At 44.0% G+C, this 20292-nt stretch overlaps 1 protein-coding gene across 1 annotated transcript; it reads left to right on the forward strand.

Annotated features, from left to right (window-relative positions):
* The first annotated feature begins 52 nt into the window (after window positions 1-52).
* On the forward strand, window positions 53-13836 carry LOC103181710 (coiled-coil domain-containing protein 177). The gene is made up of 6 exons (XM_042333140.1): window positions 53-153; window positions 3474-3610; window positions 4279-4454; window positions 4952-5162; window positions 9286-9841; window positions 11961-13836. Exons 1-6 carry the CDS (start codon window positions 53-55, stop codon window positions 12910-12912), a joined length of 2133 nt encoding a protein of 710 aa, XP_042189074.1. The 3' UTR covers window positions 12913-13836.
* The last annotated feature ends 6456 nt before the right edge of the window (window positions 13837-20292 follow it).

A 20292-nucleotide genomic window follows, 5' to 3' on the forward strand; every position in this document is an offset into this window, starting at 1 on the left:
AGAAAACATTCCTCGGAATATAACGGTGAGCTGGAAATGGTTTACTGGGAACATGTGGAAGAAACAAACTGAGGCGTTGGAGGAAACTGGACATCTGGTTGAAATGTTAAAAGGAAATGAAGATGAGGAACAAGATCCCAGGACTTCAGCGGAGTGAATTGGTTTAGTTTTTTTGGGGGGGTGTGAAGGAGGAGAGGTGGGTGGGGAACAATTACACTCAAAAGTACAAGAACTTTCCCCTTATGCCAAATTCTGGCATAAAATCTATCCTCCCTCACCTCGATCCCACCCAGTTAGCTCCACTTGTAAGGTGGAGTCTGAAACATCCTGTGACAATTAGGAATTCCATAGCTTAGTCGCTAGCGCACTCGCCCCTCAAACAAGAGGACCCGTGTTCGTTTCCCAGGGGGGCAAAACCTTAGGCAAATTTCCTTCCTCCACATACCCCATTTACCTAGCAGTAGTAGGAACCCAGTTGTTAGTCAATTGGCAGATCGCTTTCCAGGGGTAATAATCCCTTCAAACAAAAATGTGGTCACTCAATTCATGACTGTTGGTTGGACACTGTTGTGTTTAATTGGCTGTCGGGTTTTGCCCACAACATACACAGTCAATCCACTTTATAATATTCTGTGAAGCTCTTTGAGATCTCTCAATAATGTAATAAGGCGCCATACCAAATGCAAAGATTATTAATATTTTGGATACAGTGTATGAGTAGTTCAGGACATGACAAGAGCATGCGACTGCCAGGGGGGGTGGAAGGTGAGCTGAATTGGCCTTGGTCTCTTTTCGGCCAGATCTTCCTACATGCAGAGGAAGGTTGAAGGAAAAGAGCAGGGAATTGGGAATTCGGAAGGTTGGCTCTATTGGAGGAAGGAGCAGACATATACCTGCCGTGGGCGGATGGTTTCCGTGGTTACCGATCATGTGTCTCGTGGAGATCAGTCCCAGCTCTTATTGTGATGGATGCAAAACAGCAACACTGAGCTCAGTGGGGGTGGAACATTGGTAAATATCCAACAACGACAACAACAAATTAAATTTATACAGCGCCTTTCACGTCGGGAGGACATCCCAAGGTGCTGGACAGTGAGGGGTTTGTACCTGATGGGAGTTGGGATCAGGAGTGGTGGAGGCTAGGAGTAGGAGGTTGACCCAAGGCCCACTCAAAGAGGAGGGTCTTGAAATGGGCCTTGAGGGAGGGGACAAGGTGGAAGGGCTCCAGGATGGAGTTGCAGAAGGTGAGACAGAGAAGCTGAAAGCCCAACCGCCAATGATGGAATCCAATCCTGGGGAGTGGGGGATGTGTCAGAAATGCTGTTTGGGAATGGGATCAAGTAATTCGGGAACAAGATCAGGATCCAGAGGCTAACATGGCTTCCCTCCTCACCCCAACCTTATGTGAACATATTTTTCAGGTCTCAAGTGCCCAGTGTGTCAGTCTGGTTCAGACACAACCAGAAGGTTGTGGGTTCAAGCCCTCATGTCGCAACTTGGAATTACACAGTCTAAGCTGACACTCCAATGCAGTGCTGGAAGTGTTGCATTTTTGGAGGTGCTGTCCTTCGGATAAGCCATTAAACCAAGGTCCTGTCTGAGCCTATTCAGGTGGATGTTAAAGAACCCGTGGCACTATTTGAAAAGAAATGGTAATTTCTCACACCCGGTGACCTAGTCAACAAATTCCCAAAAATAAAATTGGTCACTCACTCCATTTGCAGGACACTGATGTGCACAATTGGCTGCCATGTTTTGCCCACAAAAAAAGTATCTGCAATTTACATACGGTACTGTATATCCTGTGGTGACCTTTGAGACATCCCAACAACGTGATAATGAAGGATTATTATTGTTATGATAAGATTTGACCAAATTGGGGTCCAGCCTTGCTCCGTGTACTATCTATGTTCGATGCGTGTTTTTACGTATCAAAGAAAAGCTTGACTCTGGATTGCTGCTTACCATGGGCTGTGTAGTGGAACACATCGTGCAGAGATTGGTGGTGCACCTGGTGCAATAATAAACTCCTTCTGGATCCAGCTTGCTCTGTGTTAAATGCATGTGTTGTGTCTGTGTATTAAATGCTAACATGCAGTCACTGTGCAATCGCACATGCAGGGTGCCACACAGCCACTTCATCATCCAAGCATGCATCACACAACATGCTAAAATAAAATGTGGAGTCCTATAGTGCCGTGATTAGAGACTCTCTTTGCAAATGTGAGGATGGAGGTTCGAATTCCACACAGCGCGAAACCTTAGGCGGGTTTCCTTAATCCACACGCCTCTACTTACCTAGCAAAGTAGAAACCTGGCTGTTAGTCGATTGGCGGATCGCTTTCTGGGGGTAATAATCCCTTCAAAAAAATTTAATCAAATTTGGTCACTCAATCCACGACTGTGTGGAAAGCTGCTGTGCGAAATTGGCTGCCGCGTTTGACCCATAAAATACATAGTCAATTCACTTTACAATATATTCTGTGAAGTGCCTCGATGGGTCTCAACACATCATTGTAAATATGTGAACTGCACCAATCCACCATCCAATGCTGACAAAAACACAAGTGTGTGTGTGTGTGCTCTGTGTGTGTGTCTATCTGTTTGTGGTGTGTTCTATGTATGTATGTGTGTGTGTGTCTCTATGAGTGAGATTGGCTGTGATACAATTCTGTTTTTTTAAACTTGAAATGACATCTTATTGAAAACTTCAATTTTTCACTAATAGTCACCTGAACAGGCAGTAAGTCAAAGTATATTGTATGTACACACAGTCTATATAATCTATTATACCTGAGTATGTATTTATGTTACAGTAAAATTGTGAAACCAGGGATTTTGTGAAATCACAAAACTTCATGTGACATTTCACTGATGAAGAATTTCTCTCGAAAAATGTATTTACTGAAAAAAGAGAAGCATTGGATTTGTCAAGTCTATGTGAATAATTTAAATTGGTTCTGTAAAGAATAGCATATTCGAGTCAAATGTTCATTTGTTAGCACAAGTGAGGCTTCCATGACACTGGGAGTTACGTTTCAGCTTTGCTTTGAAGCATTTACAACGATTGGTCTGACATTTCAGACCACTGACCACTGCATCACACTTCGTAAAGCCTTGTCCACCACAACAATGCAATGACAGCTGCATGGAGTGACTTCTCCTGCTTGTCGCAGGTCTCTGATATGGGCAGAGGTCAAATTGGTTCTTGGAATAGTGACCCATCAAGAAGCCAGCCTTTACTGCTGTCTTGTACTGGTCAGTGTCTATATCTCTGTTGCTGATGAACCAAGAATGTTCCTGGGATCCTCTCTATCCCTGTGTGCTGCTGGAATGGGGACAGCCATATTGCCTCCAGGTGTAGCAGCTTGGAGATCCAGCCGACTCAGCTTCACCATACTCTCTGACTGGGTTACTTGTGTCATATATGCAGCAGCTCTCTGCTTTCTGATCTGGGTTGTGTGATCTTCCAGGGTCTGTGAAATAGGAGTTAATATAGGAGGATCACTGGAAATCTCTATCATCAAGGACATGGAGACTACAGGGCTAAACTGTGGTGGATCTGTGGCACTGGACACTGGACAAACAGATGCACTGTTAGCGGATGATTGTCAGCTGTACTTCTGGTGCATTACCAGCAAAAACAGCCAGGAGATCAACCTCACTGTCCAGTATAGAAATCACCTGTTGTTAGGCCATCCATGACTCAATCCATGACTATTTGAGGGACATTGCTGTGCGCAACTGGCTGCTGCATTTTGCTCACAAAATATACAGTCACTACACTTTACACTACACTTTATTTTCTGTGAAGCGTTTGAGCCATCTCAACCACATGATAAGGTACTATATCAAATGCAAGGATTAGTGTTATTAATAAATGTGCCCTTATCCTCCTTGGGGGGTGGGGGGGGGGGGGGGGGGGGGGGTGGGGAGGGGACAGGGTTCTCCTTGGAGCTGAACTGGCTCCAAGGTGACATGTTGGCAACGGAATGTCGGAATCGAGCCAGCCCTCGGTGGCAGTCTCTAATAATAATTATCCTTGCATTTGATATAGCGCTTTTCACGTCGGGAGGACGTCCCAAAGCGCTTCACAGAACACACTGTAAAGTGAATTGACTGTATATTTGTGGGCGAACGCGGCAGCCAATTGCGCACAGCAATGTCCCACAAACAGTCGTGGATTGAAAATGACCAATTTATTATTGTTTTTGGTTTTGGAGGGATTATTATTAGGCGTCTGTCTCTAGTCTGTTCTTGAGCCATGTGGGTCCACAGTATTCCAGGGCACTGCTGCTGACAGCGCAGTCAACATTGGCATCATTGCTGTGCTGTCAGCAGCATTGGCCCTGGAATACCTGGATCCAGGCAGCATCCCGGCTCATCAGCAGGACTTCGAAGGGCAGATCAGTCAATGGGGTCGGGAATCCTCCCTCCCACTCAGCGTCATCCAAGTGGTCCTCCCAGGCACCGGGTGATGCTATGGAGCGCCGCGAGGGGGAGAAACAAGTGTGTGTGTGTATATGTGTGTGGGGGGGGGGCTTCGCTTGACCTTCCGCACATATCTTTGTCAGTCCATCTCCAATGGTCACCGCAGAAGCGGCTGTTACCCGAGTGCCGACGGCAGCGCACTCTTATCTCGGCTCCTCTCAAGACAGCCGCACAGCCGCCTCCACACACAACAATAATCTTTTTTTTAATATAAAAAAGACTCTCTCTCTCTCTCTATATATATATATATCTGTATGTACGACGGTTGGAGTCGTGGATTTTTTTTAAAAAAAAAAAAACCCCCCTTCGGTAACCGGGCAGCGCGACCGTTAGAAGGCGCGCGCGCCGCCAGGGTCGGTTTGAATGGTTTCCCCAACCGTCACTGTTGGGACCCAAAGGATTTTCTCCCCTCCCCCCCCTCCCCCCCCCAGAGGTGTGATTTCCTGACGCTGTGAGCCAGCCAGGGAGAGGTTGGGCAGAGGCAGAGCTGGGTTACGTGGAGCTGCCCCAGGCGGCCCGCGTGCCGCAGTCCGGCCCTCGTCTCCGCCTGCAGCTGGTGCACCGCGCGCTCCACCAGCTGGCGTGCGAGCGGCCCCGCGCCCCCCTCCTCAACCTCAGCCGCCAGCAGGAGGAGGAGGAGGAGGAGGCCCGACACAGGAGGGAGCTCCGAGGTGAGGCTCTCTGTTTGTTTGTGTGTATGTGTGTGTGAGTGTGTGTGTGTGTGTGTGTGTGTGTCCTGTCTGTGCCCTGTGTGTGTCTGTCTGGGTGTTTCTGGCTGCCTCAGACACGCTGCCCTTTGGCCGTCTTCTGATCGCACCTGAAGACCTTCCTCTTTGACCTATGCTCACCTCCCCGTCACCACCGCTAAGCGCTCCCAGACACCACCCGGATTGAATGGCGCTGTACAATTCAAGTGGTTGTATTATGTGTGTGTTTGAGTGTGTTTGGTTCTGTGTGTGAGTGTGTGTGCCTTTCTGTGTCTGTTTGCCCCCGCCCTGCTTGTTTGTCTGCCTCAATGAGATAATCATAGGCAGCTGCTGCTTTTATTTTTTATTTCACAGCACACTATGTATACTGATAACACAGGGCAAAGCTGCTCTGTACAGATTTGCTTAATCTTTGGTAACATGAGAAAAGCTGCTCTTGATACTTTTACTTTTGTGTTTGATACAGCACTTAATAGCTGCTCTATTTGTCTCCGCTTCATTGTGTGAAGCGTATTGGAGTCCTCCAGCTTAGTGGTTAGACCGGTCACCTTGCGCGCGAGAGGATCTGGGTTTGATTCCCGGTAGGGTGCAACATTGGGCAAGTTTCCTTACTCCACACGCCTCTGTTTACTTAGCAATAAGTAGGAACCCGGATGTTAATTGATTGGTGTATCGTTTTTCCTGGGGTAATAATCCCTTCAAAAAAAATTAAAATATTTGGTCACTCAACCTACGACTGTGGGACACTGCTGGGCAATTGGCTGCCACGTTTTGCTCACAAAATATAGTCAATTCACTTTACAATATATTTTGTGAAGCTCTTTGAGATGTCTTTGAGATGTGCTTTATCAAATGCAAGGATTATTATAATATAATACAATACAGTGCCACCTGCCCTAGTTACGTCTGTTAATGTAGTAAAATTATTCTATACTTATTTTAATGGGAGTAATATTTTACTGGTGCAGTAAAATCTATTTAAATTTACTTTCAAGGAATATTTATGATAGGATTTGATTTATCTAACAGAATTTACACTACATGGTTGGATTTTAGACATTAAAAAAGTTTCATTTTCTGTTGTTTGAACAGATTATAATATGTTCTGTCTATAAATCTATTTGCCATTGTTTTTATAGTTTTAATTTTTCTGTTCTCTGATCTATTTGCCTTTGATTGCTTTAAATGATCATATAAATATAAAAACAGAGAGTGAAATTATTTTCTTTCCTATTCTGAGTAAATACAAATGCATAGTTTTCACCTACAAATACACAGTCACAGTGCAAGATTGTGAAGCGCTTCAAGGTGTATTGATGATGTAATAAAGTGCAATATCAAATGCAAAGATGGAAATAAATGGGAGAGGGGGAGAATAGATGGATTCCAGTCTGTCACCATCTTCAAAAGAGAAAAACAGATTAACTTGCGTTTTTGGTTTTGTCCATGTTCAATGTTAATTCTCAGTTAATCCAAAAAAGGGCAATAATAATCCTTTCATTTCATATAGCACTTATAACATCAGAGAGATGGAAATTCCACATAAGTCTAAATTTACTCTATTTTCTTAGCATTTCAAAGCATTCAGAATTTGACATTATTTTATAGAGTATCAATTTTGAGTTTCAGAGCAGTGCAAATAGGCTGAAGGGGATTGTGAAGCAGCCTGTTATTTTTAGGTAAGAACTACTGAAAAACAACTTCAAAATTGACTGACTTCAACAATTTGCCAAGTTCTGGGTGCTCTCAACTGATAAGTCAATAAAGTAAGACCCAAGTGGAATTGTCCTTCGTAAGATCTCAAAAGTAACAGACAGGTAATAACTGTCAACTGTAGAGACTGTGTATTTGTAGGATAGCACTCCAGCTTAATGGTTCATTTGAAGGACAGCATCTCTGTCAATGCAACACTCCCCCAGCACTAGGCTGGAGCATTACCTTAGACCTGGAGTCTCCCACAGGTTGTTCGCCGCTAGGTGGCGCCTCACAAGAGGCAGGAGCGATATTTACCACAGTTTAAACCTTAAAGTTTATATCTTTATTTTGAGATGCATGAAATACTTTGGGCGTCTGGCTTCGTTTTCATTTTTAATCAACAACGACTCAGTTGTATTGCTGAATCTTTTCGATTATTATCTTTCCGATAACGCACAAGGGCGCCATCTAGCGGCGATAACCGGTTGGAAACCCCTGAGTGTGAGCTCAAGTCCTGACTTGAACCCACAACTTTCTGACCCAGAAGGTGGGAGTGCGCTTTGAGCTGAGCCACATTGGTACCTGGTGGGAATATGAACTATTTTAATCTAAGTGACTAGTGAAATGTTGGGGACTGGTGGTTAGGAAAAATAAACCTTGTACATTGCGGCAAAACTGGCTTGTGTTTGAAATTTAATTGCAGTAATCTTGGGTGAGTGGGATATGCCACTTCTATGTTAATGACGTATAAGTATGATTAATATATTGCGACATGCGATCCACATTGCACCAATTAAAACATAAAAATTACAGTAGATTGCCTGGCTGAGACTTTCTAAATCTATTTTGTTTTACACCTCTCTGTTTGCCTTCTAAATTAGTGCAGTCCCTTTAATGGCAGCTTGTATTGGGGTGGGGAAAGCAACTTATTTTTTGCCGTTTCATCAATGCTTGTACTCATCTCTCCATATACATTATTTCCTTCTTAATTCTCTTTTGCTTTCCTGACCTGGGATAACACACAGATATTAGGAATCAAAATGTTTTATTTTCTTCTTTCTGGTTAGGTTGCTGTAGCTATACATTTTCTTTTCTTTTTTTAAAACCTTTGTGCTGCTGTTCTTCATGTTTTTGTTGTTTCTTTACATACTGCTTTTCTTTTCCTGCCTTTTCCTCCTTTTTGTTTTGACTGTCCTAGAAGATGGAGGAAGGTTTCTAGTGGGCAAGTTGCTGTATACAGCCAGGAAAAGAATGTCCGAAAACAGGCGAACTCCACATCCAGGCTGGTAAGAATAAGAACAGTAGATGGGTGGCTACTGTCAAGCTGGCAAACCATAAAGTACTACAGAGAGATGGTTCCTTCAAGACTGGTAAAGGATCAGAGCAATAGGGGAGAAAGGGTGTGATATATGCCAGCTGGGAAGAATATAACTGGCAGGTGTTTTTTAGGTTGGCTGGAAAGCACGTGGTATGGGACGGAAGGAAGCTTCAGGTTTCAGTCTTGTTTGACTGCTGTTCACTCATACAGATGTTCATAGTGGTGTCGTGTTTGTGATGCTACTTTTTAAACTCTACAGAGAACAACTCAATCCAGTTGTGGTTTAAATGTATAGACAAGCAAGAAAGAGAGCTTGAAGAGGAGGAAGGTGCACTATTGGTCTAAATTCCCGTAGCTTTGCTAAGCAAAGGAAAAATGGGGAAAAGTCCTTTTTTTTAAAAAAAAGTGCTATTTTTTTACTTTGCTGACTCCAATCTCTAGTACTCGCAGGTTAGGTGTTAGAACGGACTTTGCCTGCGGGTTTCATTTCGAAGCTTAGACTCTTTCATCACACCATTGAGGTTTGGAAATGGTACCAGGGAAATTTGTAGATTGGAATGAGCTATTTGTCTGCTTATTTTTTGCACTACAACCATTTCCAATTTCACCTGTCTGTCCTCTTCTCAGGGTTATTGTATAAGATGCTTAAATCCTTCCCTTAATAAAAGTCAGCCTAGCCCTGCTCCATCTCCTCTCAGTGCAATGTGTCCTATCCCACAATTGCATACGGTATACACTAGTATTATACTTGCATTTAACATAGCTGCTTTAAAGTGCTTCATTGGAATTTGCTGTCAAGAAGGGTTGGACAACTTTCTGAATTTTGGATTGCAGACTGCAGGTGGGGGGAGGTTTGTGCTTATCATCTGGAATGAAATTCCATTTAGGCAGCATTTTTTCCCAGGTGGACTTTAGAATGCTTTACTGTCTATAGATAGGAGAGGCAGAAATTATGTCAGCTTTCTGGTCTCCTTTTTATTATTTATTACATACAGTTAATAGCTTACTGACTATTGGTAGAGAATTATGAAATGCATTTGTGTTCACAGTACCTTTTTTACTTTACATTTACAGAGTGCAGAGGAGAGAGACAACGGATTATAGAGGTAGAAAAAGCCCGGAGAACACCAATACCAGCCTTTTTGAAATTTGCTGCTCACAGATCAGTGGATGAATCTATTTTCCCCAACAGTGACATTCTGGACGCTCTCCATGGAATCCGGAGCTCCCCGAGACCGGCTCTTTCTGAGTGCAGGAACAGATCCCCTAGTTGGGCTATCTCATCAGAAGATAGCCAGAAAACATCCCCCCAGAAGAAAAGAAAGGACACTGGCTTGAAGGTGCATTTTCGTAAGAGCACCAGCCTTGGTGATTTAAGGCAATCCCCCGCCACCGCACGGAAGCTGGACAAACTGGTCAATGAGATCCGAAGGGAAACCAATGTCATCATCCCCGAACGGGATCGGAAGATTGCAGCTTTGATGCTGGTAAAACATCAGGAGGAACAGAAGAGGCTTGAGCAGCGTATTCAAGCTCAACAATTCTGGGATAGTCTGAAGAGGAAGGAAAAACTGGAACAAATGAGGAAGGAGGCTGAGAGGCAAAGAGAGTTAATTGAGAGCATTGGCAGGTCACTACAACAATCAGCAATTTCGTTTGGAGTATACGATCATGGGGTTGGATTCGGCAATGCCTTGTTTAGAGTCTCTGGGTCTTGGCAAATGGAAAACAGACAAAAGAGATAAGAGGTTTCATCTGAGTGTTATTAATGGTTTTGAGTGAAAAGAATTCAGTTGAATCTTGGATCTTGTCACTAAAGTCAGTCTTGTGGGTAACAAATGGGCAATATCCATCAGAGAGACGTTAAACATGTGAAGTCCCACAGTGTAGTGGTTAGCACTCACCTGCCTCGCAAGGGAGAGGACTTGGGTTTAATTCCCGGGCGAGAAAAACTTTAGGCAATTTTCATTACTCTACAGACCGCTGTTTACCTAGCAGTGAGTAGGAACCAGTTTATTAGTTGACAGGTGGATTGCTCTCTGGGGGTAATACCAACTGTCCAGCGCCTTGGGACGTCCTCCCGACGTGAAAGACGCTCTATAAATGCAATCTTGTTGTTGTAATAATCCCTCAAAAAAAAATCTGGTCACTCAATCCACAAGTATTTGTGGGACACTGCTGTGCGCAATTGGCCACAAAATACACAGTCAGTCCACTTTACAATATATTCTATGAAGCACTTTAAGACATGTCAGTGAATTGATAAGGCTCTATATTAAATGTAAGGATTATTATAGAATGCAATTGTGGGAATTGAGAGAATCTATTGGGTGCTGGAGAGGTGGTGACACTACGAGCTAATGTGCTGTGCCCAGTATGGCCAGAGGCAGTAATGTGTTGCTAGTTTCCTTACGGTAAACTAGATCTTGGTAGCTTCTGAAATAGAGGGGTTCTTCAATAAAAGGCTAAAATTAAATGTGGATAAGGAGAATATAGATAAGATGGACTCCAATATGGTGAGTGTGGTTAAAATTCACAACTGATTGAGGGGGTGAGGGGTTTAGAAGATGAACAACCATTATTTTATGCAGAGGATAATAAAATAGGCAACACTTTCCGCGTGGAGGCACAGTGTTGAATTACACAGGTCTGTGATGATAGTGGGGTTAGGGTCATGAGAAAGAAAGAGATTGAGTAATGGTAACTAGAAATCGATTGGGCAGGTGGGACCTTTTCAGTTTTGTATGTTTAAAAGTGAGAAATTTGAGTGTCCTGAAAGAATAGCTTTTGAGAAACTGGTGACTTAATAATAATAATAATAATCCTTGCATTTGATATAGCGCTTTTCACGTCGGGAGGGTATCCCAAAGCGCTTCACAGAACACACTGTAAAGTGAATTGAAGGCATATCTGTGGGCGAACGCGGCAGCCAATTGCGCACAGCAATGTCCCACAAACAGTCGTAGATTGAAAATGACCAATTTATTATTGTTTTTGGTTTTGGAGGGACTTCATTGGGCTTCAGGTTGCCTTAGAGCAGATAAAGGAAAAGTAATTCCCAGACTTCACAGTTCCTAGTAATAGGCTATGTGGAGGCTTGGGAGGTTTGTCTGTTAGCTACCTTTGGCCAGAAATGGAAGAACCAGTAGAAATGGGTAAAAGTATTGCTAAAGAAAATTGAAGATAAAAAAATTGTTTATAAAATTCATGCACTTGTTGCACTACCTTATCACGTTGCCAAGAGCTTCACAAGTGTAGTGACTGTGTATTTGTAGGCAATGTGTCTGACTTGTGCCTACTGTTGTAAGACCTGAAACTCCACCTAGTATTAGCCTTAAGAGCAGTTTTTCTTTAAAACGTAAGGTGATGCTGAATTTTAGAAAATTCTTAAAGTTCATTTATTTCTAAGAATTGTGTAAAATTAACTTATAATATAATAATGGTCCTTGCAACTGATATAGTGCCTTAGCATGTTGTCGAGGTGTCTCAGTGTTTAACAGGATACATCGTGCGATCTGAAGATGAGGATGGAGGGGGCAAGGAGGAGGAATTGAGGGAGAGTGTTCCAGAGTTTTGGGGCATAGAGGCTGAAAACACGGCCACCGATGGTCAAATAGAGGGCACAAGTGACAACCATCTTAAGTTTTTAACACAAAAAAGTCTCGCAAATTTCGACTAAGTGGTATTTCAGGCTTAGGATACTGCCCTGAGACAGTTGTTGATGTAAGCTTGCTTTTATGTGTTTCCAGGTGGAAAAGGGAACATGAGAACAGGAGGTGCAAGATTCACCAGAAGATCAAACAAATGGCTGAGCTGAAGGCAAAAGACGTGATATTGAAAGAAAATAAATGGAGAAGGCTGGCGGAGGAACAGGATCTAAAGAGAAAGGAGAAAGTAGAAGAAGCAAAATACCAAGCTGAAATCCGTAAGTGCCACCAAAACCAACTGTTACAACAAACTGAAGATGTGAAACGCACCATCAAGCAGCTGGAAGTGCAGATCTCCCAGGATAAGCTGTCCAATGCGGCTCAGAAACGGCTGTTTAAAGAAATGAGGGAGCAGAACCGCATCAAGCTGGAGAATGAACAGGAGAAGCTGAAGCATACGATCCTGAAGAGGGAAGTGGACAATCTGGCCAAGACAGAGGAACTGATGGCCAGGATGTCGCTGGAGCGGAAGCTCCTGAAATTCAAAGAAAACCAAGAGCAACTGGTGGAGGAGAGGAGCCGGGAATTGAAAGAAAAAGCTGCCAGAGAAGAGCAGCAGATTCTTCAGGCCAGAATCAGGGCCGAGAAACTGGAACAGGAGGAGAAGGAGCGTAAGGAAGCCCTGGCCAAACTCTCCGAATACAAAGTCCAGCAAGCCAAGAAAGCCTTGTTAATCCACATCCGCCAAAAAGCTCTCCGGACCCAGAAGATCAGATCGGAGAAAGAGAAGGCCCACCATCTGATAAAGAAACGGGTGGAGGAGGAAAAGGAATGGCAGCGACGGGAAATGGAAGAGACCATTAAGAGAAAGGACAAGAGAAGCGAGGAGATTTTGAAAGTGAAGGAAGAGACCATAGAGGAGTCTCGCCGAGTGGCCAGGGCAGCCTTCCAAATGAGGGAGCGCGTGAGGAAGCAGATTAACAGACGGTCCTTTGACCAAATGGCCATGGAACCTCAGATGTGGGCAGGTCTGGCGAATAAGATAGCTCATTAGTGCCTGAGCTAAACCTCCCACATTGATCACCTGAAATCAAACTGGTGAGAAGCCTTTGACCAGTGATCTCCATTTTGAACATTGGTGGGCTATTGGATGGGTAAAGGTTCTCAAAAAAGAAAGTTGAATTGTCAGGAATCCATTGAGAAATATTTTCACGAGAGATCTGATTCTGTGCGATAGACGTAAGATCATTAGAGTCGGTTATTTCAAAGTAAAATATTCCCAAAATGTGTTTTGATGCCAAACTCTTCTACCAGTGTTGTGAAGCTGTAAAAAGACAATGCTTGTGCTCCTATCACTTCAGCAATAGGCTTGTATGTTGTTTGATGTGTGTGTGTGTGTGTGTGTGTATTATGATGTTTGACAAGCAAGTGAAAAATTGTCTTTTATTGTGCTCTTCCTCAAATTGTGAATCATTTACACAAGTTTGTTGCTGTGTCCTGAATGCATCTGAATGAGTTTTAACTTTCCACAGCTGGATGTCAACAAGACCGAAGCTTTCTTGCTTGGCTCCTTTCAGTGCTTTCTCATCTGAGGCACTGACATCATCAAATTGCAAGGTTGCTTATCCCACCTTGTGGAGCTGATGTGGGCCTTTGGTGTCTTGTTGTTCAAACCATCCATTGGGCTTTCACTTGGCTTTTCTTCAAAATTGCACGCCTTTGCCATTACTTTTTGGCGGTTGCTGCTGAGACCCTCATCCACTCCGTTTTCACATCCAAGCTTGATTATTCCAATGCCCTCCGCGCCGGACTCCCCAGCATCTACCTATACAAGCTTCAGACCTTCCAAAACTCCGCAGTCCATGTCCTTTCCTGTACTTGGCTCTGCAAGCCTATATCCTCATTCATCCACCAGCAGATTGAATTCAGGATTCCCCCCTGATTGGGCTTCCAGTCAGCGGTGTGAACTGATTTGAGACATCCTGCCGTGAAAGGCGATATATACATGTAAATGCAAACGTGTGTATATATATATGTATGTATGTATGTATATGCAAACGCCCTACTTGTCGGCCTTCACAACTCCTCCCTCCACAGGCTGCAGATAATCCAGAACTCTGCAGCCCATGTCCTCTCCCCCACCAAACTCCGTGACCCCATCTCCCCCATTCTTGCCCGACTCCATTGGCTCCCTGTCCTTCAGAGGATCCAGTTCAAGATCCTGGTCCTCACCTACAAAGCCCTCCACGGCCTCGCCCCACCCTACCTCTGCGATCTCCTAACCCCCTCCAACCCGCCCGCTCCCTCTGCTCGGCCTGCTCCACGTCCATTGGCGGGAGAGTCTTCAGCCACTCTGCCCCCAACCTCTGGAATTCCGTCCCCCAATCACTCCGCCTCACCCGCTCCTTAACCTCCTTCAAGTCCCACCTCAAGACCCTTCTCTTCGACCATACCATCGGCCACCTCCCCTCCCTTCTCCCCCCCTGACCCCAGCTCGGGTCTCAAATGCTGTACAATGTCCAGCGCCTTGGGACATCCGCCTGACGTGAAAGGCGCTATACAAATGTAATCTTGTTGTTTTGTAAATTGTGAGTTTCTAGTTTTATGTTAAGGGGCCATCTATAATGGCCAACCTTTTGCTACGAGTGATCGATCGTTTGCTCATTTATCCCTGTGCAAGATGTATATCTTAAACAGGCGCATGGACAAAAACAAGACCCTCCACTGCAGGGTCAATCAGTGGGAATCGATTCATTGACTGATGTGGTTTTGAGCCACCCAGAAAGAACCAACTTTCAAGCTTTGGCTGAGTCAGCTAATTCTCAGGCAGATCTGGTAAAGACATCACCTCAACAAGGACCAGAAAAGTAAGACCTTAATTTTGTTATACCACTTGATCAGCACACACTCCTTAGAGTGCAGTGTAACTACCAATCGCACTGACTACTTTTTGTCGGCTGTGTGTGTGGTGGGGAGAGGAGAGGGGAGGAATCTGAAAATGCAGGTTGCGTAATGGCAGGAATCCTATTCAACATTCTTGGCCACAGGAACACCATTCTGGAATTAGATTGTATTGGAGCCGAGTCTGACAGATTAACTATATGATTCCTCATTTTGCATGACTCCTTTCTGAAGAAATCTCATTAGGAATTTTAGACCACTGAACATGCTGACCTTCAGCCCATGTGCCAACAACAACAACTTGCATTTGTATAGCTCCCTTCACATGGAGTGCTTAATAGTGGCACAGCGTGACATTGAGCTGGGAAGAATGGGGAGGTGAACAAAGGCATGGTCGAAGAGAAAGGTTTTCAGGTGTGATCTAAAGATGGACAAGGAGCAGGCCAGGTGGAGCAATTGAGGCAGAGTGTTCTATAGTTTGGGGATGTCATGGTTGAAAGCATAGCTGCTGATGGTGGAGCAGATGGGATGAGGGATGGAGTTTTGAATCAATTGGATTTTATGAATGGTGGATGGTGCTAGGAAGGCCGGTGAGCAGAACATTGGAATAATTAGGTGGGAGGTGTCGAATGTAAATTTTGTAAATTACATTTGTATAGCGCCTTTCACTTCAGTCAGGGAAGGAGGGCAGAGAGGGTAGGGGGGTGGCCGAGGGTGAGGTCGAAGAGGAGGGTCTTGAGACGTGTCTTGAAGGAGGCAAGGGTGTGAGCAAGGCAAAGGGATTGTGGGATGGCGTTCGAAAGGGTGGGGGCAGAGGCTGAAGGCTGACGGTGGAACTGGCTGGAGCCTGCTGAGCAGAGGTAGCGGACAGATTGATATGTGGTTTGCAGGTCACAAAGGTGGATAAGGGTGTTGACTACATTGGATGTGAAACACGGTCAGAGGTGGGCATTGGAGGTGAAGGAATGTGGTCCTAAGGACAACTGGAGATCAAATCTGATGCCTCAGTTGTGCTTAGGTTCAGGGATAGGCCGGGGAGGTTAAGGAGGTCAGAGCCCAACATATTGCCCACCTCTGTCTGTATCTCACACCCAATACAACCCAAACCCTTATTCGTGTATTTGTGACCCGGTAGTTTGCAAAGTCAAAAGGATCAAAGATGTTTTTTTGAGGAGTAATGACATTTTTGATGTGGAGCGGGACGGAGCACAAGGAGAGAGACCGATTAACTGCCTGGCCAGCGGGGGCAATGAAAGTGCAGTTGGGTGACTTAACAGCTGGGTGGGGAGGGGGCTCAAGACAACAGTTGGTGGGTTTCATTTGGGTGATGATGGTTGAGTGGGAGGGAGAAATGGGGGAAAAAGAGTAGGTTGGAGGCAGTGGCAGAAAGAGTGGGTGAAAGATGCCAAGGTCATGCAACAGAAATGTACGCTTCATTTCACAGGAATCCGGTTGTGAGCACTATTAAATGAATTCCTGAACCCAGGAGTTTTGTAGTGCGAGGCTGGAGGCTATCAATCCATGGAATTATACTTGCTACGCAAGCATTGACTTCTCAGAATAAAGTGAGCAACCCATGTCACGGTGTGTGAGCCCTGATGAAAATCACGCCCAAAACTTTAACATGTTTTATTAGGCCTCTTGGCTGTTTGTATTGAAAGGTACAGTGAATGTAGTAGCTTTTTATCGTGAATGAAGCATTCCTCTCTTCCAGCATATTCTTTCCATTCTGTTGAAAATGATAGACGTGGCTGGTTCGTTCTATTCACTCTAAAGTGGAAACTGAGGGTTTTAATAACCATTGGCAGGAATTGCACCCAAAATAACTACGAAATAGAAGCACACTGATAACATAACTTTTAAGAGTTATAAATTTCCATTTCATTAAATTATTTAAGCACTTGTGGTAACATTTGAAAGGCCGGTAAATTTGATTTGATCTTGACCCCCTGGAGGGGCCTTTCATTGAGAACAAGGGTCTACTGGTTAGTTTGGGCTGTGAGTTTGAACGTGGAACTTTCTGAGCTGTTGTGGTTCGCTGGCTCTGATGCTCCTTGTGTAGCTATGGTCCATTACTTAGCAGCCTTCCTTTTCCAGGATATATGACTTTCTGACATAATTTGCCACAAAAGCTGCATCCCTGAGCCCACTTCATGACTTTATCCGTTAATTTTATTTACAATTACATTTCTTCACCTTCTCAAGGCCCTGCTTCTCAAAACTGCCTTGAGGGCTCACTCAGAGATGATGAACATTGAAGTGAAGTGAAATCCAGTTAATATCAATTAACATTAAAACCTTGTCGTTGCACTGTAGAGTATCTGCATACAGATCTGTGTCGCCATGGAAGGTGTAGAGCACCTTCAGGGCTGCTTGTGAGCAGTTCACAAAACACAAATCAGAAGGTCAAAGACAGATGCTTACAGGTGAAAGGATTTGATTGCTTAAAGCCCCTCTCTGTATACAAACACTGAGATCAGGACTCTGGAACCAACTGTGCCACATTGTTCATTGCACCTAATGCCATGGCCTATTTATCTTTGGTTTGGTTACCTGCGCATCACTATTCCCTGTAACGTCCACACAATCTAACTCATGATGTTCATGATTAAAACAAATCAGTCATACAGTCACGTGGCAGGAACAAAAGTGGCCAGAGAGTTCTCAGTCTCTTGTGTATTATATTCGTGTGGTTTGGTAGTTTATAAATTTCATGTGGTTTCCTCCACCAAAGAGCTGTAATTTACGTCTGTTAACTTCCTGGGACTTTCTGGTACTTCAGCCTCTGTGGTAAAGCTCCGCTGGTCTGCAATGTGGAAATAAACAGGCAAATTGAAAAATGTAGCATTTTTGTGGGGAGGTAAAGGAAAAGCAGTTGATTTCAGATCACGAGAGCTCGTACCAGCTCCTGTCTTCAACAAGCACAAGGCTGAAAAGCAATAAAACAAAATCCGGATCGATGTCCATTCGAAGGATAAAAGGAATTCTGTCGCAATAGCCATTGGAAGCATTAGGGGAGCCTCATATTTGGCGGTCATTGATGATGGGATGTTTCCATTGACACTTACATTTTAAATTAATTTCATTAAACTATTTCAGCTCTTATGGTAACATTTGAAAGACCTGTAAATTTGGTTTGATCTCAACCCCTGGAGGGGATTTTCATTAAGAACACTGATCTAGTTAGTTTAGGCTCTGAATTTGAACGTGGAACCTTCTGAGCCGTTGGGATTTGCTGTGAGTCAGCTGGCTCTGACACTCCTTATATTACTTGTCTTACTTAGCAGCCCTCCCACCCCCAAGTTTCCATAGTATATGACATTCCACGTTGATGACATTAGCCACACAAGCTTCAACCATGAGCCTACTTTATGACATTAACCATTACATTTATTTTCTACAATTACATTTATTTGGCTCCCTCAAGACCCTGCTCCCAAAACTCGCTGGGAGACGAGTGACAGCAAGATATTGCCAATGGGAGAAAGGTATATTTGTGCCAAACTGCCCTCCATTAGTTCTCACAAAACAAAGAGCAAGCAGGAGCCTCCACTGCAGTATGAATTGTAGACCATTTATACAGATTAAACCCTCAATGGATCTTATTGGCCTTAGAGAATAAAACTCCACAACTCACCACCATCTTGATTTCCTTTGCCACTAACTTTGATTTCCCCTATTTATATATTTAAAATGACAGTATTTTTATACCGAGCAAATGTCTGAAGATCATGTTCAGATCATATTTTTATTTTTTATTACTGAAGGATGCGGTGGCTGTCTGTATGTTTGATATTCAGTTCTTTTACTGCTTTGCCCCCCACCCCCACTTTTGCTTTGCGAACCATTTAAATAAAAGTTTCTTAAATAACCGTCTGTTTTTCTGGGGGGGGGTGGCTGTAAGGGGAAACTGCAGAAAGACATGGGCTGCCAGATCAGCTCTGCCAGAGGTGTGGGAGCAGGTAAGCTCAATGTCTCACTGCTCGACACCATTTTTGGCCATCACCTGATGCAAGTGGAAATCCATCACCATCCTTAAGCATACAGAAGCACACAGTCTATGCTGACACTCCAGGGAGGGGGGCGCGTTGCATTGTTGGAGTTGCCGTCCTTCGGATGAGATGTTAAACTGAAGTCTTGTCTGCCTATTCAGGTAGACGCTGAAGATGCCATGGCACTATTCAAAAGGAGATTTTCTCCCAGTGTCCTGGTCAATAATCCCCCGGGGACATTATTGTGCACAACTTGCCGCCCTCCCCAAAAATACAGTTAATCCACTTTAATGTGCACTGCCTGGATGGACACACCTGCTAATTGAATTAGCTGAAAGTTGGCAAGAGCTGAGAACTGGTCCAGTGAGGATTGCCCTAGGGTTTTAGCTTGCAAACCAGCTCACAGCTGCAAGCTAGCCAGTATTAGCTGGTTAAACTGCTTTGGCTTGCACATCACAAGGAGCCAAAGAAGGGGAATTGAGGACAGAGTTGAAAAAAAATGTGCTTGTGAGGAATGAACAGCCAAACCAATTGACCTGGAAAACCCTTCACTGGTAAACTGTTGAACAAAGTCTGGTCTAACAATATTTTGAGACAAGAAGACAGTGAATTCCATTCTGCCTTTACTCTTAAAAGAGACTCTGGAATTTCAGTGCTGGGAATTGGTTGTTGGTGAACAGATTTAATCAGTAATGTTTGGAGGTGGGTGTTTAAACTCACAATCCATGCACACTGCTTGCTTGTCATTCTAAGTGCTGAGGTCTGGAATGCTTCCACGATTTCTCTTGAAATAAACAAAATAATTTTCCAGCGCATCAATATCAGCGTACAAAAGTAGGGAACTGATCCTTTATGGAGTCCTGTATTTTAGTGGTTAGAGTACTCACCTCACAAGTGAGAGGAGCTGGGTTCGATTCCTGGCAGGGTAAAATGTTGGGCAGGTTTCCTTACTCCACACACCTCTATTTACCTAGCAGTAAGTAGTTACCCAGTTGTTAGTTGATTGATGGATCGCTTTTTCAGGGGTAATAATCCTTCCAAAAATAATAATAATAATTTGGTCACTCAATTCACAACTTTGTGGGACACTGCTGTATGTAATTGGCTTCCATGTTTTGCCCATAAAATGTACGGTCAGTTCACTTTACAGTATACTCTGCGAACGCTTAGAGAAGTCTCAAAGATGTGATAAGGCGTTATATCAAATGCAAGGATTATTATTAATATATTCCCACATGAAAAGGACCTGATCTCATTTGATCATTATAGACTGGGCAGAGGTCCAAGGAGACCCCTATTTATCTTGGATAAACGTAGATTTAACGTGGAGTCCTGTAGCTCAGTGGTTAGAGCACTCGCTTTGCAAGCGAGAGACCTGAGTTCAATTCCAGGCCGAGCGAACCCTTGGGCAAGTTTCCTTACTCCACACATAGCCTAATAATAATCCCTCCAAAACCTTAAACAATAATAAATTGGTCATTTTCAATCTACGACTGTTTGTGGGACATTGCTGTGCGCCATTGGCTGCTGCGTTCGCCCAC

The sequence above is a fragment of the Callorhinchus milii genome, unplaced genomic scaffold, assembly GCF_018977255.1.
Source record: "Callorhinchus milii isolate IMCB2004 unplaced genomic scaffold, IMCB_Cmil_1.0 Scaffold3, whole genome shotgun sequence".
Classification (NCBI taxonomy): Eukaryota; Metazoa; Chordata; class Chondrichthyes; order Chimaeriformes; family Callorhinchidae; genus Callorhinchus; species Callorhinchus milii.

Coding starts and splice junctions, on each gene's coding strand:
- LOC103181710 (XM_042333140.1), top strand. CDS start 53: ATGTGGAAGAAACAAACTGAGGCGTTGGAGGAAACTGGACATCTGGTT. Junction 3,611..4,278: donor TGCACTGTTAGCGGATGATT/GTCAGCTGTACT, acceptor GTGGGTCCACAG/TATTCCAGGGCACTGCTGCT. Junction 9,842..11,960: donor TTAATTGAGAGCATTGGCAG/GTCACTACAACA, acceptor ATGTGTTTCCAG/GTGGAAAAGGGAACATGAGA.